The sequence below is a fragment of the Centrocercus urophasianus genome, unplaced genomic scaffold, assembly GCF_019232065.1.
Source record: "Centrocercus urophasianus isolate 14NV4802_14NV808 unplaced genomic scaffold, USGS_Curo_1.0 seq_14, whole genome shotgun sequence".
In the NCBI taxonomy this organism is placed as follows: Eukaryota; Metazoa; Chordata; class Aves; order Galliformes; family Phasianidae; genus Centrocercus; species Centrocercus urophasianus.
Window position 1 is genome coordinate 41,630,860 of NW_024884586.1, and position 25,372 is coordinate 41,656,231.

The window sequence follows — 25,372 nt, forward strand, 5'->3', positions numbered from 1 at the left end:
AAGTCATACAGTTGTGCCATGTTTCAGCTTTTAAGATAAACTCACAGTGAAGAGTTAAAGGAAGAAGAATTTCAATCTTCCTCTGCTCATAATTTTAAGTTTCTGTGTCTGTGGTTCCCCTCTGCCCCAGTCTCTGCTGGTTGATGAAGCCAGACTTCATTTCCTTCTCCTTCTCTGTCTTCAGCTACACTGTACCTGTTTATGAGGACAGCTGGTGATCCCATTTATTGACATTTCATTTTGTTTCTTAAATTTGAGCCACAACAGAGTGCCTTTGTTGAGACACAGATGGATATTGTGAGAGTGCTGGGTGTTAGCTTTGGATGTCTTTGGTTGGATTCCAGCTGGATATCCCATATGCCCTGCCCAAGGATAAATGGGGCATTGTATCTGGCAGATTAAATCCAAACATACAGAAACGCCCTTCTACTGCAGCCACCCCTTACCTGGAAATTATAGCATGTAGAGGAAGGGAGGAGCTTGGAGAGGGAATATTTAGTTGGTTTTGTCACTGCCTGTCTAATTCTAGACAAAAAAAAAAACTATCTTAATGTAAAAAGCTGGCATGGAGGAAGAGAGAAAAGCCAGAACTAGTGCAATCAGTCAAACATTTATCTGCTGTAACGGAGGGCCAGTGCCAAGAGCTCTGTTTGTCCCCTTTTCTGACAAGTGTGCATGCTTATCCCCCAAAAGGCTGCAATAAATGCTGGGTCTGGCTTGTGACATCTCTCTGCAATATATGCACAACTGTATCCCATGGATTTGCTGGAGAAAACACGAGCAGGTAAAATAGAGTTTGCAGAATTAGCTCACAAGCCCCCGGGTTTGGTATGAACTGTTGTAAGACTGACTCACATATACGGGTCTTCTGTTGTCCAAATGCGTGCTGCCTTACTGTGCAGCCATGGAGGAGCTGGCATAGCAATGTCACTATCAGTTTAATTAACCTTTACCAAAGGGTTCCTCCCCCCCCCAAATCAAGACAGAATTCTGTTTAATCTTTGCCCCTCTCTTTCATATCACAGGTAGTGATTAATTACTCAATTGTGAAAGGACTGAAGTACAATCAAGCAACACCTACCTTTCATCAATGGCGCGATGCACGGCAAGTCTATGGCTTGAATTTTGCAAGCAAAGAAGAGGCTACTACATTCTCCAATGCAATGCTGTTTGCCCTGAATATAATGAATTCACAAGATGGAGGTAAATTAACGGCCACCATGCCCTTTTATTAATCTCTGGCATTTCTATAATGCTTTATCATACCTACTGCAGTTGCGCTGTATGGCATGTCATTATAAAACACATTATCTTAAAAAAAAAAAGGTTGGCCTCTGCTAGACAGCCTTTAGGTCAGCATTTGATGTCATGTGAATTGTACATGCTTTCAGGTTTTATTGTCCTTCCTTCCAATTCTGTATGGTACCTTAACTCACAATAGGAAATCAATGGCTATTTGAGAATACTTCGGCAGGCAGGTAGCCCAAAATGTTAATTTTTGTGCACTGTTACATGTAAGATGGCAGAATATAATGTTAAATAAGCAGGAGCTAGTGTAAAATTAACAACTTCTAAAAAACTTGTTGGGAGGAATACAAAGCTTATATTTCCAGTACATCAGGTGTCAGCTGCATCCTGATGGCTCTTTTGGCTCACTCTGAGAATGTGACATCTTAGCTATTTAATGCGAAAGCCTTATACTCAGGGCATTGATTGATGTTGTTCATAAGTATTATATTCACTACATCTGAGGTTTGTGGTGAAGTTTACAGTTCTGTGAAATTGTTGTTGCAGCAGTTTGCAGAGGCCCAAGTTGACATCATGGCTTTTCAACGGAAATCAGATTCTGGTCTGTGATGATGGATTTAAGTACTGCCCTCAGTTACATGCATAGGATCTCTCTGAAGTTTATTCTCTCTGAAGTTTACAGAAAGTAGTCCTCATGTGATGTCTTTTTTTCATGAAAAATGTACATCACAGCTCTGTTTTCCTTTTGAGAACACAGTGATTCGGGGTAACATCATTTTCTGCCATCCCATTTTAGCAGCAGTATTCTTTAGGATGAGGTAGCAGCGCTACAGAGGAGGCAGAGCAAACTGTCCACATTATACCAGTTTTTGTGCTTACAGATCTGTTAATTGTTTTTGTCTTCTGACAGTCTTCCATGCACAAATACATATTACTAGTAAGTATACTTATAAAAGTTCTTTTTTTTTTTAATTTTGATATATCCACTCATGCTGTTAAGCTGACAAATGCTAAAATCATTGAAGAGCATGCATTCTGTGCTATTTTCAGAAGCAGGGGACTGAATTATGCCTTTTTCAGCTCTAGTTGTGCCACAGCAGGAGAATTTCAGGAGGGAATCTGTCCAACGCTGCCAATCCTAAGCATACGTGTATCTAAAGAGTGCACAGCTGTTTGGCTGCTAAAGATCTCTCCTGCATGCTCAGCCCTTTTAGACCATCAGATTAAATTCAGAATTTCGGATACTTTGCTTATAGTCTTGAGGCTCTGATTGGCTTAGCATCTATATTGAGTGCCTTTCTTCCAAAGGCTCTCCAGTTTAATTTTTTTTTTGTCTGTCTGTCACTTCCCCTTGTGGAGGTAGGTTTTTTGCAGTATTTTGAGGTTGTTCAAGAGGAACACTCTGAGGAAACGTGAGTTTCAAGATGAGAATGTTTTGCTCTTACACTGAAATGAAAGAAGCTATCTTAAAGCGCACTTGTCTAGAAATTTGAGACTTGACAGCAAAAGCGCACAATGGGTATAAAGTCCAAGATGTATTTTCAGATCTTCTCTGGCCATGCTTCTGTTGGACACTGGTCATATTTGTGAGCATGAATTAATCCAAATAGGAATTCACATAGACACACATATTTGTATACGTTTTCAGGCACAGCCTCTGCTGTAAAAATCATTAGGAAAAAAAAAGCCTTTATTATATCCATGCATCTGTGTACTACAATATCCTGTGCTTCAGGAGACAGGATCCAGATATGAGGAGCGCATTTGTACGCATTAAACTGCTCACAAACTAATAAAATACTCAGCCATAACCTGAGTTAAACAGAGGTTCCCTCTGGCACATTCATCATTAAAGCTGCCTACCATAGCAATCTGCTAGCTGTACAATTTGGGATATGCTATTTGTGCTGCTTTGGACGTACTATTTCTATTGTTTCCTTGTTTCATATATCCCACCTGAGACGTTACGGTGTTTAGGCAGTGCAGATCTGCCAGCCGCTGGGCTCTGGTTTTAACTTCCATCTCCCTGCAGTTCACTGCCCACTTGTAGAGACTGAAATGAATCATGCTAGATTATAGCAGAAAGTTTGAGGCTGCATCATACCTTCAGCAGACGTGGAGTCAGGGTATTGTAGCTAGACTGACTGTGGGAAAAAAGTCTGTTCATAAAGCAGTGGCGTGGGTTTGGGGTTTTTTTTGAGCAGCTCGTTATGCTGAGTTTGAGTTTAAAAAATGGTAGCAGTCCATGTTTAGGGGAGTTGGAGATAATGTCTAGGCAGTGCTAACTTTGGAATGAATGAGTCATTTCAAACGAATATACACTTATGAACAAGAGTTGAGAATCACTGTGTTGTCCCACTTCTTCCCAAGAGTCTCATTCACCACAAGAGCCCATCTCTGTTCTGTGCTGGTTGTATGAGGCATGGGTGAATGCTAAGCCAAATGCTTTTTTCAGTGCCTAAGGTTAATTGGGCTGAATCAGATCCTAAATCTAGCTGCTGACTCACAAGCCTATGTTAATCTAGGTTGGATGTTGAGATGATCCCGAGGGAAGGATTCCTCCCAGGAATCTGATGGCTCATAGTCTGGGAAAGCTGGGAGAAAAGCCATAGTTTCTCAGGGATGTGATAAGAGCTGTGTTCTTGGGTGGGGTGAAGAAAGTTCCTCACAGTGCAGGAACTGAATGCAGTATTCATCTCAGTCGTGTGCTGTGTAGGGATGCTAATGATTCTGTTTGGAATAATAAAAATGAGGTAAAATAAAAGAAAGTAATGATACAAATGTGTATAATTGTTCCTTTAGACAGTTGTCTCACTGAATCACAACTGTTCACCTGCTAGCTTGTCTGTATGCCCAATTACTTTGATTTCCTTGCATGTCTCTTTAATCTGTCCTCTTTCAAAGTAAAAAAATGCAGAGTTGGTTCTGAGCCAACCTGCGAAATGAGAGCAAATGATAGCGCTGACTTGCTCATCTCCTGCTTATGGTTGTTTAATGGTGTCATATTTAAGGCCATTAGTATGACAAATGCCTTCCTGTTATTATTTTCTTTTCCATGGGAGTCCACTCTGTGAAGGCAGGCCTGTTTACTGGTATAAATTACTTGATGCAAAAAGTATCTCTGGCCCACTTTTCACCGGCAGCTGGATTTCACTGGGGACAGAGCAGCATCCTTTCTTTCCCTGTATTTTGCATGGATAATGCTCGCAGGTTGTTTGATGTCTGCTAAGCAGGCAGGGTTTGTGTTCTTCAGGGCTTACATCCTCTTAGATTTAACAAATGCAATGACAGATGATAGCATAACATGGCTGTTGGAACAGGCCATGAGGTGAAGATATCAGTAAGCATCTTGGATTTCTATGGTTTAAAGACTTGGTACCCCTTGGAGAAGAATGGGGAATCTGACATAGGCAGCACTTTCCGGTAGGCTGCATACTGCATAATCAATGTTAATATTATGGATTTTTTTTGCTTTTCTTTTGATGTCTTTGTTGTGGGGACTTGAACTGGTATTGTTGACATACAATACAAAAACATCATTTGTATTTCTGAATGTAAGTGTCATGTATTGGAAAGCCTTATGCAGAGGATGATGTTGCAGAGCTTGTTCAAGAGGTCAGATGCCTTATTTAGAAAGCATGGAAAAGAAAGTGGGGGAGGGCATCAAAATAAATTGCTTTATTTTTTAAATTTTCTTGTACGAAAGCCTTTTTTCGTTGTGAATATAAATGTCTTACAGACTGCACAATACAGATGTGGGTCACAGCTCTGTGCTTTCTAGCATAGAGCTGCACGGGTCCAACTTGGCCTCTGCAGGGAAGGTGTTGGGGCAGTCAGGATGGCTCTTCTTCACTCCTTTTCTTCTGACCTGCAGGTCTGCTGGCTTTTCTTCTCCACCGCCATGGACTACTTGCAATATATTTCTCTGGTTCCCATTCCCATGAGTTGGATTTGACTACATTTTTCAGTTTGAGTTCTTTTTCAATTCCTTCAGTTATTCAACTCATATCCTCATTCAGAAGTGAACTATTTCTGTATTGTTGGAAGGAAGCTGCTTGTAAAGTACTTTAAGTCCTCCAAAATAAGGGTAGAAACAGAGGGAAGCATTGATTTATCAAACAATAAACTGTCAGTATGTAGTAGAAGTTCTCTCTACTGGTTAGATGCCTGAAGTATTTGTAGTGTTTCTGTCAGCATGGGATGTGTGTGGTGGTGATGGTGCATCAGATTTCACACAAAAGACCATGCAATTTTTTTGATATAATTTTGTAACGTTGTATTCAGTTCATATTTTGTTAGAATTTTTCCAGCTAGTACTGCATCTCTGTTGATATTTCGGTGGCACTAAAGTTTAACTGCTGGGAAAGTCAGTCAGCTGTTTTCATCTTCTACAATGCAGTGACTGTTTTATATGATAATATTGCCCCAAGACTTCCCAGCACCACAGAGGACCCAGTGTGAGAAGACAAAAGATTACATCTTCATTACAGTACTGCATAATACATAAAATAACTCACCAGTAATGGAGAGGACCCACCACAGAGTGCAATCCCTGTTTGCAACTAGCTGGTTCCAAAGCCTTTCTGGTATAAAGACATTCTTGCCCGATGCAAGGTGCTTCACATTCCATGCTGCAGGCTGCTTTCCCACATTATAAGGTGCATTGGTGCAGATCAGAAAATGTTAAAAGGTGTATTCAGTGCACCTTGTACATAGCATCTAACGACTGGTGCAACCTCATATTATGTTGGCATTGCTGGACTGTGAGCATGCTGTTCTGCTGCAGGTTGCAACTGAATAATCCTAGAAGTTGTTCCTATTTATGATGCAGGCAATTAGAACTTGTAAATAACAAACTTTTAAAACGTAACTAGTGTAAGTATGATCCATGTGGTCAGATGCCCAGTGCTAACAAAAATAGAAAGTCACAGGCAATGGTTAATTGGGTGCATCTTAAAATTACAAAAAATTTTTGTTTCATGAAAAAACAAATCTTTCCTGGGGGAATAAATCTTACCCAGCTAACATCTTCCATAAGCACCAAAGAAAGGTTTAAATAAACAAATTCCATAATTTTTCCAGCCTCGTGCGTTCTCCACTTTCAGTGTTAGCTTCAGCTGCTCAAAAATGCACTGCAGATAGGGAATTTCTAATCAAACTTACTTGCCAAATTAAGTCAATAAAGAGAGAAAGAAAATTCAAGTAAAATGATGATCTTTTTCCTTTCATCTGCTATATAGCTTTATCACTGGAACTGTTCTGGAAAAATCCACCTAGGATAAGTAATCTTGTAGAATATTGCTTATTAAAGGAATAGATTCCTTCAGATGATCTTTTCTGGACTGGATAAAGCTAAGTGTTACACAGCAGACAAGTGTGAATCTTCTTGAGCAAACAGTGAGCAGTAGTCTCCAGCTGGTGGTCCAGTGCTCTGAATTTGGAGAGGTCTTGTGTAGAGCCAGAGGTTGGACTTGGTGGTCCTTGTGGGTCTCTTCTAACTCAGGATATTGTATGACTCCATGAATTTTTAGAAGTTGAACCCACATTAAGAGAAATGTGTTTAAAATCATTACAAGAAAAGTAGACATTCGTTGGTGTGTTAAATGCTACCTTTACAGTTCATCCAGAGCTGGAAGAAGTGGCAAATAGGACTCATTAATCTCCCCTGTTAGGTTGACTCCAGCTGATTGGAGCACAGGAAGTGGATTGCTTTACTCATGACAGAGAAACTGAACTGAGAGACTGCTTCCAGCATTACAACCGTAAATATCATTGCTAATATTAATCTGTCTGGAATTGCAAACCGTTGTTTAGTTATTCCGCTGATAAGAAGTAGGCATTATCTCTTCAGCTTTTAAATCCCCTAATGATAGGCATCTACAGCAGAACATTTTCCTGGGCAGTGAAGTGTTCTCCCAGTGTTGTGCCAATAAAACCCCATGGCATGTTACTTGCAAACGTCTTAGTTGCTTTCTGCAGGATTCTCCAATCCTTGCATAGAGCAACGCAGCTGCCCTCGCCCTTCTTGAGCAACAAGAGGTGCCTCTGTTCTTTGAATAGCAAAACAAGTCTAACGGCTCTTGAGGCTCTCACTGATGTTTTTGCTGTACTGAAATCTTCAGCACTAAATGAAAACCACTTCAGGAAGGAAACTGTGTGGGGAGAAAACTGTTGAGAGATTTAAAGGAAACTCGTGCGTTTTGAGAGGAGAGAGTCCTGCTAGTGATATTTGCTAGCACCACTGCCCTCAAACCCTTGCTTTTCGGAAACTGGTGCAAAACTAACAAAGTTCCCAGGGCTCAGTGGTAAAAGATGTAATGTGGCTTTTTTACTAGACTCTAGTAAATGGCAGATGAAAATGAAATTATTTCAAGAATTTGAGAAGTCCAATGTTTTACCTTCAAGCAGTTTAGGCCGAATTTTGGGCATTGTTCTTTGGGGAGACCATTTGTAGGAATTCTTCTCTATCCTCCCCACTAGCAAAGGCTCTGCTTTGGAGTTAGCTTGGACTATGGACACACCGTACCCTGTGCCAAGCAATGGAGCTTAGCCTTGAGCCACCCAAGTACGAAAGCTGCCTTGCCCTTGGAAATGCTCTGACTCAGAAGCAGCACTGCATCACTCTCCTGCCTCTCACCAGGGATGATGTGGTAGAAGGAGGAAAATGTCTGCTCCTATGCTAAGCATGACTTTGGTATATGACAGCATCGTGGGATATAATGAAATGCTAGAGGATGGTAGATGTCAGCTCCCAGTTCCTTGCAGGATCCTAGCACAAGTGTTGCACTCTTTTCCTGATGTGTCCTGTTCTAGTCTCTACTAGGCTATGCAAAGAAAAATAGTGTGTTGTGATGGAAACAATGTTTTTTTCTCTTTTCCCTTGCTTTGGCACGCTGAATCTCAGTGCATTTTGTTTTGTTCAATACTAATAGATCATGGGACATTTATTGATTGATTGGACATTTATTTCAGTGAAAGAGAAATTGCCCCCTGGGAAAGGTTTGATATCTTTAGTAAAGTTTCAGCTTTATGTTCATTTTCCGGCATTCTGAAAGTGCTTCGATATTTTAGTTTCCTAATCTCTAAAATGGGTTCATTCTAATGTGACTCCATTCCTATCAGAACAAGAACTGCATTTGAGGAAGGCTTTTTTTCTTCTTTGGACCCAGCATGGGCTAGAGGTGCTGCAATTCCATGCAAAACAACGATGCTGTCTTTAACTCTGCAGGTATGCTGACAGCCCACTCCACTGCTTTTGTGCTCTTCCACACTAATTTAAAGCCAGATATTGGAAAGGGCATTCTGTGAAATTGCTCTCAGTACAAGAAAAGAGCAAAAAAAACATTGAAAACAAATTATTTTAAATGCTGTGAGAGATAGTCTTATTCTTAAAGGAAAAAAATGGCCAGGCAGTCTTCTCTGATGGTAGTTACGCAGATCCAGATTTAGGAAGCAATAACTGATAGACATTCCTAACTTGAATAACCAAGAAAGGATTGATTTTTAAGACAGTGCTGTGCTCCTGTACTCTGTTTTTGGAAGAGTAAACTATTGAAACTTCCAAGCTATTGTACAGCATGGCATCTTCAACATTCTACCACGTCAATAGGTATCTAAGTATACCTAGCACAGGAATATCATATTGCATTTATTTTGAATCATCTTGCAAAAATGGGATATTCTTGTAATTATGATAATGTTTAATTCTAATGCTTAAAAAACCAAAAACCAAAAACAAAACAAAACAAAGGACCTAACTAATTTATGTGATTTAAGTGATTAACTTGAGAGACAGAAATGTATTGGGATTTCAGTAGGTTTTGGTTTATTAGTTGATGAACTGGCAAGAAATTTGGAGCCCTTTATTTAGTAGATTTTCTGAATTCCTGGCTTGGTGCTAATTCCTGCAATAGCCTGTCTCTCTGCAATAATTCTTTAACTTCCTTAGCTACCTCTCATTCCAAACAAGTAATAATTACATGGCTGCAATTCTGTTAACTGGAGTGGAAGTGTAGACACCTGTAGTACAGACTTCTGTGTCTGAGCAAGGCTGTCTTTGTGGACAAGGAAAAGGCACTGATGCCATAGGACATGTGGATATGCATTTTAGGTGCTTCTACCAGGCCTCTCTTGCCAAAACAGGACCTACTTTTTCTCCATTTTCCTTCTCTTACTAGTAAAAGATTACTGTGAAGAGCCCTTCTCTGGTATGTGACAACTTTGCTCTCATCCACTTCAAACTTCCTAGTTAATAGAATAATTAATTCTAATTACAGCTATAATTAATTAGTAATTACTAGAATAATTAAACTTCTGATTTAATTAATAATAAGCTATAGAACTTGAAGTGAAAGGACATAAACTGTATTACTAGCAGTGCTCCACGAATCTCCCTGGGTCGGTTAGTGAGAACTCACAAGAATACATATGTGAGTGTGCATTCACATGAGCAACGTTCATCAGGTTATCGCTTCTCTGACTGCCTGAGCTCTGCAAGCAGATGGTCTTTGTGCATGCAGATTGTTGTGTTTTATATGGAGATGAACTTGGTAAGAAATTCACAAGTATATGGATAGGAGTAAGTTGCTGGGCCGAGAGGATTTTTCACACATAACTGAGATAAAACTGATGCTGTTACAATTTTTTTTTTAATTATGCTTTCATTTCATACCACAGTTTTTTGCAGGAGCAGCATTCAATAAAAATGCGTTCCTGATCAGAGCTCACAGTATTTAGGACCACAGCACAGAGCAGTACAGTTGAGGAGTTCGGGCAGAGCCATGCAGCCCTCTGACAGCAGGCTGAGCTGAGAGCAAAGTCTGCTGCTTAATTCACAGCGCTGAGTGCATCGCCATATGTTGCTGCCAGCACAGCATGTAGAGCAGCTTCTGCTGCTGGCTGGTAATCCCCAGGGAGCTCTCACAGATTCTATTAATTGCCTTCTTAAAGGACTCTGCGCGGTCATCCAGCATCTTGTTTTCCACCAAGACAGAAAGCCAGGAGTTCTAGGTTGGATGGCATTCTGCAAACAACACCTCAGACTCACGTGGAGATGGGAAGCTGTCATTTCTCCAGTTAATCTCAATGAGGAGATCCATCCGAAAATGGGATTTTAAACTGGGCAACAGTAATTGTGTACATTCTCTTTACACTCTGCAGGATGACATCAGCTCACCTGGAGGTGAGCGCAGTGTTGAGGGAAGGCAGGCTGCCCAGCTCTGTGGCACGGTGGGAAGCATGCACCATGGCTGCAGTGACACAGGACAGGCTCACATCATTCTGTAGTTCAGGAAGGAAGTCAGCTGCAAAGAGGTGATTTTGGTTCACAAAGTGCACGCAGCCTTTCCAATTGTACGTGCTCGGCTGCACAGCTGAAGCACAGTCAGCGTGATTCATGTCTGGGAGCTGCATTTAAAAATCTGCTCTAGTTCTACTGACAAAAAGCCAAACCCTGCAAAGCAATCGCTGTCAATCTGATTTGCATGGATTGCTTTATGTATTAGTCTTGATTAGTATTCTGGAGTGCACCCTGTAAAACATCAATTTTAATTCTGTTTCCTCCGCTACTGGTTTCCAGGGACTCCCTCTGGTGGTTAATGCATCGCCTGAAAAGCCGTGTGCATCCTTGTCTGTGCCATGCAGCATGCTGCTGGGGACAGATAACGTGAGCATGGCAATGTAAAGGAGAAACGTGCCCTATTTTGTTTCCTAAATGGAAGGGAAATAACAGTAGTCATTTACTGTGCTTCTTTTGCTCTATTTTAATGCAGACCTATCCTCTGTGCAAAGGGGGAAAAACAATTGCTTAAAAGAGCCCACTTTTCCAGTATTCACTAAATCTCACCTGAGAGGCCCATCTTGTTCTCTTCTTAATCTTAACTCTGGAAAAAATAAGTTCTGTTTCTGCTCCACATAGGAAGATTTTGACTTTGAGGCCAATGACAAAAGAGGTCTAGTGAACAACTGCTGTCTAGACAACTGATACACAGATGATGTTTGGCAACCCTGCACATAAGCAGGGGAGTTGAAACAACATGATCATTGTGGTCCTTTTCAATCCAGGCCATTTTATGATTCTTGGTTCTGTGATTATATTTAATGCATATCAATGTAGCTATCGTGCTTGTACAATGGAGAGATGCTTATTTCTCTATAAGACCATACAGTGATAGAATCATAGAATTGTTTGAGTTGGAAAGGACGCTTAAACATGATCCAGTCCAATTCCCCTGCAGTGAACAGGAATGCCTACAGCTTGAGCAGGGTACTCAGTGCCCCATCCAGCCTGACCTTGCATATATCCAGGGATGGGGCATCCATCACCTCTTTGGGTTGCCATACCATGTATGAAAGACATTCTGATGTTAAGCAAAGCAATGAGGATTAGAGGTAGGGAGTTACAAATTTCATTATTTGCATTTTCTAGTGGCGTAATGCAAATCAGCAGAGTGCTGCTGCAAGAGGCAGCTGGCTTAGAGGTGTTTTCCTAAAACAGATTCTTAGTATCAATTGCAAGAGTTAAACAGGAGGTGCAGCAGTAAAGCTGCAGCACACTAGAGCTTCTGAGGTGTTGAGAGGAGGCAATGCAGGAAATATGGCCTCAATGTATGTTCATTTGTTGATCTTCCATGGCCATAGGTTCCAGTTGGTGAGTTCAGACTCTGAATACTGAACTACAGTGTGTAAGTAGTGGAACCTGGCAGCAAGTGTCCCAGGTTACTTTACCCTGAGCTATCAAGGAGCAGTTTTAAGTACACATACAGCTGACCACATGGCATCTTGTGTGCTGGCATCATGTGACAGTGGTTTGGCAGCAGGTGATACCATGCTGGTCAGCATTTGTGCATGTTTGCAGTGGTGTTCCTTGGCTGTTCAGCACAGACATTAGGCAGTGTTGACTGTAAAATACCTTGGCTTTTTGCTACGCTTTTAAAAATGCACGTGGTCACAAGTCATTGAGATTAGTTAGCATCTCCTGTGTGCCTGAACTTGCAAAATGTGAATTGTTTGTTCTTGTGAAGCAGCTTGCTTCCTATGGCATAGTAGGGTGAGGAACAGGACTTCAGGTACCCAACTAACACACTGTTGTTTATGGGGGGACAAGAGGTGTTCAGAAGGCTGAATATGTCAGAATTTGACCTATCCAGATGGGGATTGTCCTAAAATGCAGCAGTTGTGCAGTTCTGGACTGTTGCTTCAACCATTACTTTGAAAAGGAATTGTATTTTTAAATGTGGAATTATGCTTATTCCTCAGAAGTATTTTTGAGAACCACAAGCTGAGTTGGCTTCCAGTTAGCACAAGATTATTTTACCTCTGTCACATGTAATCATTCTGGAGAAAATATATTTATTTATTCATTTATTACATTTACTTTTAGCAGTGGCTGCAATAACAAGCATTTTAATTTACGAGATTTTTTTTTCTTTCTTCTTTGGAGTATCAGTATTAGCATCCAGAGTATAAATGACTCTGAGCTTGGGCTCCATGCATCATCTTACAGGGGCCTCGCAAAAGAAAATGCTTTGAAACAACAAGACTAATGAACTCTGGAGAAGAGCAAGGAGCCTTTTGTTGTCCACCAGAGCCTGCTAACACATTAAGTGCTGCTGCTAACTAGGATAGCACATCTAATGCAAAGGTTGTCAAGGATTAGCATGCAAAATGCTGCAGGATGGGCACCCAGCATGATGAGGGAGCATGCTGGACATGTGGCCAAAATGTGCAGACGGGTTGCTGGACTTTGGGAGAGAAATGAAGTATTACCTTTGGGTTGTGAGAAGGTGGATTTAAGAAGTGGAAAAAGGCAAGGATCCAAAGGACAGCATGCTTGTGCTTCATGTGAATCATTTTATTCCTCATCTTTCTGACTGTTCTGATTGCTCTAAATTTAGTACTTAGACTTGAGGGCTAAAGCTTGAATAACAAGCACAAATACATTGCTCTTCAGGCTAGCTGGCGTTTGATTCCTTTTTTTGCTATCTGCTGCAATATCCCTCTAAGACCAGGAACTGCATTTTATTTGGCTGTTATTACAGTGATTTCCATACAAGCAGGATGGATACCGCCCCTGGGTGACTTTTCATTATATCATAAGCCTGAGATGTAGCCCCAAGCTGCCTTCTTTTTGATTTTCAGAGTATACTGCCGTGTCCAGAAATCAGCCAATTAGGGTTGTGCTGAATATATTTCTTGTCTTGGCCACGTTGTTTTGCAGTCAGATCTTTCAGCACTGCCATGTTTTAAATAATGTTTTCTCTGACGCTGTAAATTGTGCAGAAAGTTGAGGGCAGAGGGCCGTGAGAGTTACAGGGCGTTTTGGTTAGCAAACCTTAATACACAAGGAAGGCATTTTTATCCTGATGCCTTGAGAACCCATTGCAAAACTACAGATGCAGTAACAGCCAACCTGTGTGTTTCTCTGATTCATTCTTGAGGTGCACCAAGCCTGGGTAACTTGCTGGGAGGTCTGCAATGAGCATTATGTGTGTGTCACTGTTTTATCAGTGCTGGTTTATATAATAATAATAATAATAATAATAATAATAATAATAATAGTTTTGAAGAGTTTTCAAAATACTTCCAATGAAAACCAAAACTTTTCCCAGAAATGCATTATATCCGATAACACTTTCTGTTTTACTGGCATGAAAGTGGAAGTTTTGGCCCTCCTGAGAAGGTAAAGTATGTATTTTTCATTCTGAACTTACCTTTCTTTTTACTTCTACCTTCAAATGTGCATAATATAACATACCATGTTCAGTTATCTTAATGCCAACAACAAAATCCCAGCTTTCTAAATCAAAATGTAGAGAAATTCAAACAAAGTGTTCTTTTGCATTTCCATTTTAAAGCTCAAATTTAAGGCATGCTTTGAAAACAAAATCATTTTGTTTTAAATGCTAAAATAAAACGTTGTGATTTTTTTAAAAGAAAATTAGCTTTTATTCATAGACAAAAAGCCAGTAACAACAAACTTCTGTGCTTACCTGCAACTTGTTTATAATTATCTGTTTTTCAATTAAAAACCCAGATTTTACCTTACGTGTCTTTTCCACAGCTGCAGTAGAGGAAGTATTGCAGCAATGATTCCTGGTCAGCAGTACTTTGAATAACTGGCTTGCACATTATTTTTTAATCGGCTATTTTTAGTGTTAAGATTCATTTATGGCTAATGTGAGAACAGTAGTTATTTAAACATAACTGCAAAGCATATTGTCAGCTTTCACACTACATAATTTAAACCAACATTTTCTCATATTATGTCAGAAGCTGATAAAGTAGGTTTTTTAATACAATTTTTTTTTTCATTTGTGTTTTTTGAGAATGGATGTTTTTTCTCTTCGTATGTGTTTTCAAATAATATATATAAATATTTTTTTTTCCCTAGTGTAACGTAGGTTAGAGATTTAAGTGTTTTTTTACTGGGCTTTCCTCACCCATACTAAGCCATACTGAGCTCACTGTCTGCAAAATAGATACAATTACACCTCAATTTATAATATATATTTTTTTTATTCTGTTAGAGCATCTTTTTCCCCTTATGTTTTTGATCATATGAGAATGCTTAAGCGTTCACTGTGCGACTTGTGGGATCATGATCCAAGTTGTCTGTGATGGGTTTGTCAGCACGGGTGGTTGGCTTGAGTAAATTTAAATTTGGACGTTTTCCTCCCTACTGTTGAGAGAATGATCTTCCACTGCTTATATTTGGGAGTAGTGTTTATGTCATCAATGATTTATTTTTTTTCTTCTGTAGAAGGAGCAAATCCAAAACTCAACTTGTTGATGGTGTCTGAGCTCTTGGACTCTGATGGTTTGGGGTGTTATTTTTTGATGACATAAGCAGTCCCACTAAGAGGAGATGGCATGTTTTTGTAAGGCTTAGCATATGTAGCTCACCAGAGGTGGGAAAAAACAAAATCTTTATATCAGTAGCACATGGTCAGGCTCTTTTTAATATCATCAGACACCTGGTGATATAGGACAAGAGTTATTGGCCTCAAGTCCCTCCAGGGGAGGTTCAGATTGGATAGTAGGAAAAATTTCTTCTCAGAAAGAGTGGTAATACATTGGAACAGGCTGCTCTGGAAGTGTTCAAGAATTGTGTAGTTGTGGCACTGAGAGACGTGGTTAGTGGTATGGTGGTGATGGTTGAACTGGATGATTTTAGAAGTTTTTTCTAACCTTAATGATTCTATGATTCTATGAAGCTGGATTGAAGGGAGGGCAAACAGCTGCAACCTGTGAGCTTGGAATACCTTGCAGAAATCAAGCAATGCAGCCCTTTTGCTTTTGGATTGAGTTGCTTTCAAGACTTTCAATGACTGACTTTCAGAAATTGTTGGAAGGGCTTTGTTGCATCAGAAATTTGTTTGGGGGGAATAGAGATGAGTGCACGTTTACAATGATTGCTGGATAGAGAGAGCTCTGTTGAAGGATTTGTGCTCATTTGCATGTCAGATTAAGATCCAGTGCTATTCGTTGTGTGGATTAAACACAGATAGTAGTTATGAGAGTAAAGAACCTTTCTGCTGGATTTTCTGGTTGAAATTCAGTAAAATTTTATCAGATAATGGTGCACGCTACCATACATTAATATCTTGTCATAAGTAGAGCAAATATAACAATTGTAATAACATTGTAATGCAAATAATGCACTGTGTTCACATGGGTTTTTATTCCAAAGAAATGTATGGTTGCTCTAACTCAGTGTGGGATCGAGTTTGTGGCATCCCAGCCTCAGGGCAGCCCTGGTTCCTACCAGGAGAGACTTCTGAGGAAGTGTTTTGTGGAAGCTGTCAATACTGCCTTGTGCAGTGCTGCTGTCAGGAAACAGAATTCTTGTGAAGGAAGTGGATTTGCAGCTCACAGACTTCATGGGCAGAAGGATGATGAAATGTTAATGTAATTTTCTGCCAGTGAAGGATGGAGTGTGCTGATAGCATAAAACAGGCTTTATGTTGTTTCAGTGAAAGCTGAGCTCTCAACAGGAAGAAGCATTAGCTAGAAAAGGAAGCAAAATTCTCCCGCATTCCCACATGTGAGTGACTGCAGAGCTCATAAACATAGTCAGAGCTTGCTGGGTGGGACTGGCAGTAGTGAGATCCATATTTCAGCTGTTTCTGATTCACTTTTCCTAATAGGGCAAGTCTGTCCCCCAGAACTTCCTTGAAGTGTTGTTAGTAGATGGGTCTCACCTGGTCCTGGTCTCTTGCTTTCCATTACATACATGTGCTGCTGCAACTGCTGGCAAAAGGAGTGAAAATATTTCTGTTGGGGGACAGCCCTCAGAAGCAAGCAAAAAAAGTTAAGGAGATACGTAGGTATTTATGTATTGGAATAGAGTTAACGTTGTGAACTAATTATTAAACAAGAAGTATTCCTTATCTCTAATAATGTTTTGAAAATAGATTCTGCTGTTATAGAAGATATAAATGTATAAATGCTTTGTGCCCGTGATGTTCCTGTGGGTAAAAGGGTTTCATTACAACTGTTTAATGCTACAAGTGACAATTTCCTCTCTGCTTGTAATATAATCATTTTATTACTTCTACCTAAATGTCAAATATGTCTCCATTGCGTGTCAGTTGCTACAGGGTGAGAGGTTGCAGTGCAGCATGAGGTGCAGTATGTGGCTACAGACCTCAGAACTGCTTTGCTAAAATGGGCTAGGAGCAAGTGAGATATTTGTGTCTCAGCACCTAACTGCTGCTGCAAAGGACACTCAAGGCAAATGAAAGATTTTGCAAAAGAGCTTTTTCTATTTTCTGTTTTACTTGCGGTCCCGCTGTGGAGCCCTTCAGTGCTGCTCTGTACCCATTTGTTCTCTTGCCAATGGGGATGGGCGCTTCTTTCACTGGCAAGAGGTCTGTCTGCCCCTTGCACAGCAGTGTCTAACATTGGAAAGTTTTTCCTTCAGTCCCTTGTTCAAATATCAGTCCAGGCATGAGTGTGGGTCAGGAGTGTGTTACTACTGTGCAGGTTTTTTTTCAGAAGATCTGAGGAGCTCTTTCTGTCATCTCTGGGAGTTAAAAACGTTTATTGCCCTTCGAAACCAACCCCCATCTCCCTTTTTAGAGCTTGTACAGGTTGTGTATTTGGTTCTGCTAGTTCTATGCATGCATCCCAGTGGCCAGTTCTAGTGGTAGAAAGGTAAGGTCTGCCAGCTTGGGGCTGGTCCTGATTTCTCATTATTACAGATGATTATTTATTTACTTATTTATTTTCATGGAAAATATGATCATCATATTAATCATAACATCAGCTAGTCAAGAAATAGAAATATATGCAGCCTTTCCAAAGCCAGTCTTTCAAACATGAGAACGATAGGCTTCCAGCTCAGTTGTCCTAAGAGCACTAGATGTTCTGGAAAACAATGAAATATTTAAATAAATTTATTATCCTGCCAGTATTTATTTGAATTGAAATTCCCTATTTGAGGGGGAGAAGAAGGAGCCTTTGTGAAAACGAGAAGTAAAAACAATCTCATTTGCTCTTTTTTGCATTTGCTCTTTTCCTCTCGTTTGCTCTCTCTTTAGGACAGTAATAAACTGCAGCTGGAGAACGTCTCACAAATTACTTTGTGCGTTGCACAGAAGCAACACTTTGCAGACATTCATGTTCTGAGGATGAATTATTTTTAACTGTTGAAGTGGATAAGCAGTATAATAAGGCTTCCAGGTCTGCTTTTAAATGCACTACTTCTACTTTCACTGCAGCACAGATTTGGAATTGCAGCTGAGCGTGTGGCTGACAGCAGCCCCTTTGGCCATCCCATGGCACTGTCCATCACTTCACATTCAAGCAGTGCCCAGGTCCTCATGGCAGGACCTAAATGGTACTGCAGTGTTGCAGTGCAGAGGAGCTAAGTGCTGGCCTTGGTGCTCTGAGAGAGCTTGCCATGCTGCCAGCTTCCTTCCTGGCTTTCCCAGAGCCCTGGGGCAGGCAGGAGATGGGGAGGAACCTTATCTTTAGCAAGTCCATGCAGCGCTCTCTTGCCACAAATGGTGCAGTTCAGCACATAGCTGTGTTATCAGAGGGAAGGAATATTTTACAGAAGCGTTTCATTGAGAGGAAACTGTAGCCTCAGCAGTTCTGCAGTGTTACTGATGGGAATGTGATCTCTGGCAGACAGAGACCTTTATCATCAAGGCAACTTCTGATTCTGTGTTTCCTTGTCATTTGTTATTTCTTGTTCCCATCTTCAGTCGAGTGTACCTTTGTTTGCTCTCCAAGACCACACGCACCAGCACAGCAGCTACTTGTGCTGTGTGCATCCATCAGGAAGAAAGACCACAGGCAGAGATGCCCCCCAGAAGAGTCATTCTGAGATCTCTCTCCGAGTGCAGTTGCTGTTTCCATGTGCCATACCCAGGCAGTTTGCCCTGTGCAATCCCTAACCCGTCCTGTTGTCAGTCTGCATTTAAAACTCCTCGCAGCTGAGAGCCTTTACCTGTGTACCATTTTGTCCAGTACTTTCCTTCTCTGCACAGACCTGAGAATAACCTCTTCTTGTTTTGTTTGTGTTTTCATCCCATCAGAGTATGTCCAGATGCATTGACTCTTTCTGTGCTGTCATGGGGTCACACTCTTTCTCACGCAGCCTTTGAAGCTACTGCAGGGCTGCTCGGGGCTTTCACAGCTCGGTTGCTTAGTCCCCCATGTGTCTTCAAACAGTCAGCAGTGTTGCCCACATTCAGCTGCTGAGGACACGCAGGGGAGAGGAGCGGGACAGGGTTTACTTTGTTCCTTACTTTGTTCCCTTCACAAATTATATCACTTGGAAATTGGAAAGGAGGCTTTTTCAAGCAGTATTCCCCCTCCCCATGCCCTTTTTTTTGGAGGCAGAAGAGAGGTGTAGAGCAGCTGGTGAAGTTCCCAGACTGTGACCCCTGCTCTTGTAAAGGGCAGTCACGCACTGCAGGTACAGAGCCAACCCCTTGGGAACTGCTTGTATGAGTAATCTCTCACCTATATATACAAGATATTTGCTTGTCTATACCTCATCCTGTATTTTTTTGTTGGGAGTTTAAACAGGAAAAGAGCTACAGCATTTGTCTGATGTATGTAAATTACCATGGTAACCACCACATCTCATGTGCTCAGGGCGTTTTCCTAAATTCTGCAAGAAGCTATAGCAGTGTTTGTTTATGCAGTTCAGTCAGGTTTCATTAAGCCCATAGCTATTTTGGTTTTCATCATGCCTTTTCCTTTTGTTATCCCTATCCGTTTTAACTGCATTTTTTTTTTTTCCTATCTGTGTATGAATGTACAAACACTTACCTGGACCAGACCCCCTTTTAATTACAAGAGCAATCATAAGCTTCCATCTAGAACTCTGCCGTGACACAAAAAGAGCAGAGTAGCACTGAATTGTCATCATCTAGGACACTTACCTCATTTGCAAATTTTGAAGTCTACAAACAGTGTTCCTGAGCTGTCATAGTCTCATGAAATTATTTATTATTGAAAGAAGACAAACCTTTTGGCTTTGACTAATTTGTTGTAGCATATGGAGTAGCACTGCCTATTTTAGGGATCTTGAGCTGCTGGAAATTTTAATACTTAGCATCCTACTTTTTGATCCCTTTTTTTTGTGTGTGAGATCATCTGTAACAATCAACTTCAGGAAAGCGTTTAGGAGAGTATTACCTACTCTTAGATCTTAAGTGCTGAATTATCCTTGAAGTAGCTGCCTTAATTAAGTTTTAGAAACTGCTCAATGGACCCCAGGGCATCAGCAGATAACTCATTTTGTTGCAAAAAGTGTAGTCAGATGAAGTTCCTTTATTTGCTCTCCAGATGCTATGGAGAATAGTGATATTTGCTTCTTTAATTTCCAGTGTCTTCACAGAGAATTCTTTAGGCACTTTTTGAGATCATCTAGTTCAGGCACATGCTTAAAGCAAGGCTAAGTTCAAAATTTGAGCAGGTTGTTTAATGACTTGTCCCATTGAGTTTTGAGCATCTCCAAGGACGGACAGTACTTCACACTGGCCATGCCATTCCCATAGATTCATTTGGGCACTGACACCAGCATTAAGATCACTCCTCAGCCTTCCTCTCTCCAGGCTGAGCAGACAGTTCAGTTCTCCTGATAAGGACTGTGTGCTCATCCTCCACCTCCACCTGGGCTACATATCTTCTCAGCAGGGCCCTGCCCCATGGATAATTCTGCCCTGAGGAGATGAAACCAATAGCATGGTTGCCCCAGGGATAAGAGGCATTTCTTTTAATTTAGGCTGCATACTATGGCTTAAATCATAGTTGTGCTTGCTGAGAGCATGGACTGTATGGGTTAAAACTCTGCTATCTTGATCTAAGCTTCAGCAATGGGAAAACTCTGAGTATTGTCCACAGAACCTAGGAAGTGAAGAGCCTCTCGGTTTCCCTGGTCAATGACAAGGTGTTGATAATTATTTGTTGAAAATAATGAACTTTGCCGTATTGCAGGGACCACAGATTATATTCAAATCGCAAACATAATATTTTAATGACAACAATCCTAGGTGTTCTCTGGTTTCTCTTAAGTTGACAGAGGGATTCCCACTGCCTTCCCTGAAGGTTTTATACAATGACTGTCTGCCGTTATTATGTTGATTTGACAATTACGTTTTGTATAGTAATGGAATTTTTGCTAAGAAATCCCAGATTCCTTTATTTCCACCAGTGACACTTCCTGTTCATTAATGATAAGTCAAAACTAGAGAAATAGAAAAGCGATCAAACTGTACCATTGAACAGAAGTTATTTTAGCTGTTTTGTTATCAGGATTATGCAGACATGTCTGCAGAACTTCCCTGAAATTCAACAAATAATTAGTCTTATCTCCTCAAACATAGAATGCTATTATTAGCAAAGCATTTAATTAGTTGTCCATTGTGATGGAGCTGAAAACCAAATATCTTTGCTGGCCTTTTTCACTAGTTTTTCCTAGTTCACAGGGCAACACTTTAAGATTGCACAGAGATTGAATGTTACTTCATTGCAAAACACTTTGTGTTAATTGTATTACTATTACTTCTATTAGTGCGGCCAAAAAAATCACCTTCTTAAAAAAGATCAGAGGCAAAATTGAACTGATATGACCTCAACTGTGGATAGAGGTGTCTAGCAAATGTTCCATAAAGGTGGAAAAGTAGTATGAAGCAGTCTGTTCTTCAGAACACTTCATGTTATCCAAGTGTCAGTACCAGAGTTCCTGCTTCTGCTCAGGCACACCAAGTGAATGAAAGAGAAGGTTAAAACAATGCTTTGGTGCACCATCCTCAAGATTTTAGAACAGTTTAGGACAAGGAAGATGCACGGGAAGAAGGACTTGCAAAGCAATTGATATTGTATGGTGCTGATTTTGAACACGTTGCAGGGTTTAACGTAGTTTAAAAGATTTATCTGCTCTCCCTTCCTAGTGATGCAAGTAAGGGTGCAGGCTCTTCTCATGTGAAGCTCAGCACTCTGCAGACCTGGGTCTTCACCTTCCGCTTACAGTATTCTGGGAAGACTCCTGTTTATTGGTGTCACTGAGCCATGCTGGATGCATTCTGTGCATGTGTCTGGCTCACAGATCAAGGCCCGGGGTTTTGGCAGCGCTCCTTCATTGTGTCTAATGGGAGATGTCTGCTAGTGGGAGTGAGTGCAGGCTGGAGGGTGTCCCCACGCAGCAAACAGGAATCCTGTGATTTGATCAAGACTTGTTGGCCTTGATCATCATATCTGTAGAACAGTGAGTAACACTGTGCGTGTTAGTGATGCATGGAGATAGCACTCCACACCTAGCAAATAGCATCTGAAAGAATAGAGCCAAAGCATCAGTGGTGGTAGCTCACAAGTAGAAAATCTATTAATATAGATTAAAATGTTTTTAATAGCCTTTTCACACAATTAAGCCAAACATAAGTGGTTTAATATAAATTACCGTACATATAAATAATCTTTTATTCAGTGAGGTGGTAACACCACTTGTAGGAGAAAAAAATGAAAACTGAAATTCATTAGGGAAACATTCTGCTCTACAGTTAGATTTGATGTTGCTCACGGGGGGGTTTCAATTTGCTTAATTCACGTAGATATGTAGACAGCACTACAGAACAAGAAAAATACAAGCATACGTTTAATATTAGTTACATTGCTTGCTCATGCATACTTGAGTTAAACTCTTGGTACCATATGATTTCAGATTCTTTTCATGTGTCCCTAATCAAATATTCATGGTTGTACTCTCACTTACAGTCTGTTCTCCTGGTAAAGAAATGATTCTGGAGTCTATCTTGAAGTACACCAAGAGCAAGCAAGGCCTATGTTAGGTCTGAGCACTGGTCTTTTTAATGCAGGAATGGACACCGTAGCAGCAGCTAGTCAGATGTAAAAAGATGGATGCTGCTTTAGCACATTGTTAGCAGTTTGAAACTATTGACTTTCCAATACTGAGATACAGCAGTAAGAACGTGTGGTGCTCATTTCTCACTTGGGCTAGGGAGTGAGAAATGCTGTTTACCCAGCAGACCAAGTCATCCTGGACAATATCATAGTCCAGATTCAGGTTAGCAGCTTGCACAAATATAGTTGTAATATAGTTGCACAAAAGCAAGGATATTACAATATACTATAAACATCTCATTCTGCTTCTTCTGTTACAAAACAGATATCACTGATACTGTTTTGCAGTAAAAATATTGTAAAAATTTACTAACATGTGGCTAGACTTAGTCAGTAGTATAGAAAAATGTAATATGCTATACATCAAAGCAACTTCACAAAGTGTCACTACTGAATGTGTCACTATTAAAAATGGAATTCACAATATCTGTTGAAATTATTTATCTCACTAAATTGCTGTGTTGGGCACAAAGCTTACTCAATTACTCTTACAATCGTTTTTGTGTTGCTTACTATGTTTATCTATATAGGTCGCTTTCCTAAAATGAGGTGAGTTTGTTAGTGCTGCTTATTATTTATGCAACACCCTCACTAGAAAGAAGTAAATCTGACAAGATCCAACCTCACCTTCTTTTCAGTTGGTAGGGAAGAATGGTTCATTGCTTTTCCCCCTTTGAAGTGCCAGGTCTCTGCAATCTCTTTTTAATGATCCAAACAAGAAATAAATATGGAGAAGGAAGGATTTGCTGTGCAGAACTGAAGACTTCCAGACATTTTGAGGCCACTCCGTGCAGGGCTGGGAGCATCATGAGGTGTGCATGCCAGGCCCCAGCTCCATCATGGCGCCACGCCATCAGCCAGGCAGGAGCTCCTGCCTCCGTCGATGAAGCAGCTGTTGGGCAGATGAGCGTGCTGAATTTCAGGTCATTTGATAACTAGGCCAGGCAGCCGTGTTTTGCAGTTCAGCTTGGGTGACACGCAGATGAGGAGCTTCAGCAGCATGATGCGGAATTGCTCACGTTTCTCAACTCCCCTCCATTGTGTTTGGCTGTGCTGGGGGTGGGGAAGTAGGGATCAGCCAGGTCCCATCTTTGGCATCCAGAGAGCAAATGCATCACCAATCTGGTGCTTCTGATGTCAGGCATCGTTATTTTTTCAGCTTTATGATGAGTGTGGTTCCTATTTAGAGTATCACATCCAAGAACTGAAAAGTGGCTGTAGGTATGGTAGGCTCTGCTTGAGTGAGCCAGTGAATTGTGGCTCTGAGTTCAGTGCTTCCAAGGAAATGTTCATGCTCATGTCAGGAACCAACAAGGAAAGCTTCCCAGTTCCTTCAGTGGGAGTACCTGAGAGGGGACACACAGGGGGTCCACAAGGAGCTCAGAGAGGAGCAGCCCCACCAAGCTGCCCAGAAGGAAAGTGGCAAAGCCACATTTTTTTATTTTTCCTTGATTTTTAGATCCAGAAGAGCTCATTGAAGCTGTCTGCTCTCACCTCTGTGCACAATGCAGACCTGCAGTGTCCTGCTGTTGCAGGTTCTGTACCAGCCATGTAATGCCATTTGTGCTAGAACAGTTCACAAAGTTACAATCTCGATTTAATAACTACATGGGATAGAGAACATACTGCTTTCCCGTTAAGTATTCCTGAGTCACTCATCACTGCCAAACACTGCATCTAGGAATGCTCCTCTCGTCACTAGTGCTACTGCATGGATCCCAGTGTGGATCCCTGGAGGTGAGTCAGGATGCTGCTGGTGTGCTCCACTTCTGGATGGGGGTTCAGAGTGGGGCTAAGGAGGAATGCTCAGATATAGAAATGACCCCAGGGTAAGGGATGTGGGAATAAAGACAGGGTTGCCAGAAATTTCAAGAATAATCTCAAAGAGCCATTTTGCTGTGAGTAAGGCTGGGTTTAACATAGTTTAAAAGATTTATCTGCTCTCCTTTCCTCCAAGCTTCTCCTTGTAATGCAAAGCGCTTACAGTTTCAAATGGTAAGAAGTTAAGCAGCAGAAGAAAGTGCAGGGCAGCAGTTGTTGTGACAGAGAACAGACTGCAGGAGCTGCCCATTGTATTAGAGGTGGCAGCTGAGTCTTGTTCACTGCATTTCAAAGGGAGTTCAGCCACCAAGGCTGAGCAGATATTTTTAACTCCTGTGCTGGGAGGGAACATGTACACACTGTGTCATAGGTGCCTCAGAGACACCAACCATATCAGCCTCCTCTCAATGGGGAAAGCCAGGTTTTGGGACAGAATGCTCATCCAAAGGCAAAGCAATGATTAAACCTCTTTTAGCCTGTTTCATGCAGGAGAGGTCCCGTTGTGGCTGGCAAGACAGAACCCAGCAGAAGTATATTACAGATGACAGGTTTGCTCACAGCACTGGGCTGGAGAGGAAAGGCACACCCAGCAGTGAGTCATGGGCACTGAGCAGCTAGCCACAACACATGGTGATATTCAGGTTTCTAAACCCTCCCTGGATCTGTTGGTATTTTGGGAGAGCTTGTGGTTTAGTTTCTGAGGATAAGACTCATCACAGCTATATTTGCAAGGCTGTAAGTTAGATGTGGAGTCAAAGCCAGGCTCCTCCTGTAAGCTGGGCAGAGACACATCACCAGGGGAGGATTCATCCCTCCGTAGGGTTGGCGCTGATAGCTGGTGATGCAGTCCTGTTCACAAAACTGAGGTTTTTCTGAATTGCTCTTCCTTGCCTCTGTACAGGAGTTTGGCAGGTTTGAGGTTTTC

The 25,372-nt window shown here is 41.1% G+C and overlaps 1 protein-coding gene across 3 annotated transcripts in view; it reads left to right on the forward strand.

The window, feature by feature from the left end:
* Positions 1–25,372, forward strand: part of EVL (Enah/Vasp-like) — a 129,610-nt gene that overhangs the window by 73,745 nt on the left and 30,493 nt on the right. For all 3 annotated transcript variants that reach the window (XM_042813295.1, XM_042813296.1, XM_042813294.1), the window contains exon 3: positions 1,026–1,203. In XM_042813295.1, the coding sequence (XP_042669229.1) occupies positions 1,026–1,203 (178 nt within the window). The remainder of the gene's footprint in view (positions 1–1,025; positions 1,204–25,372) is intronic.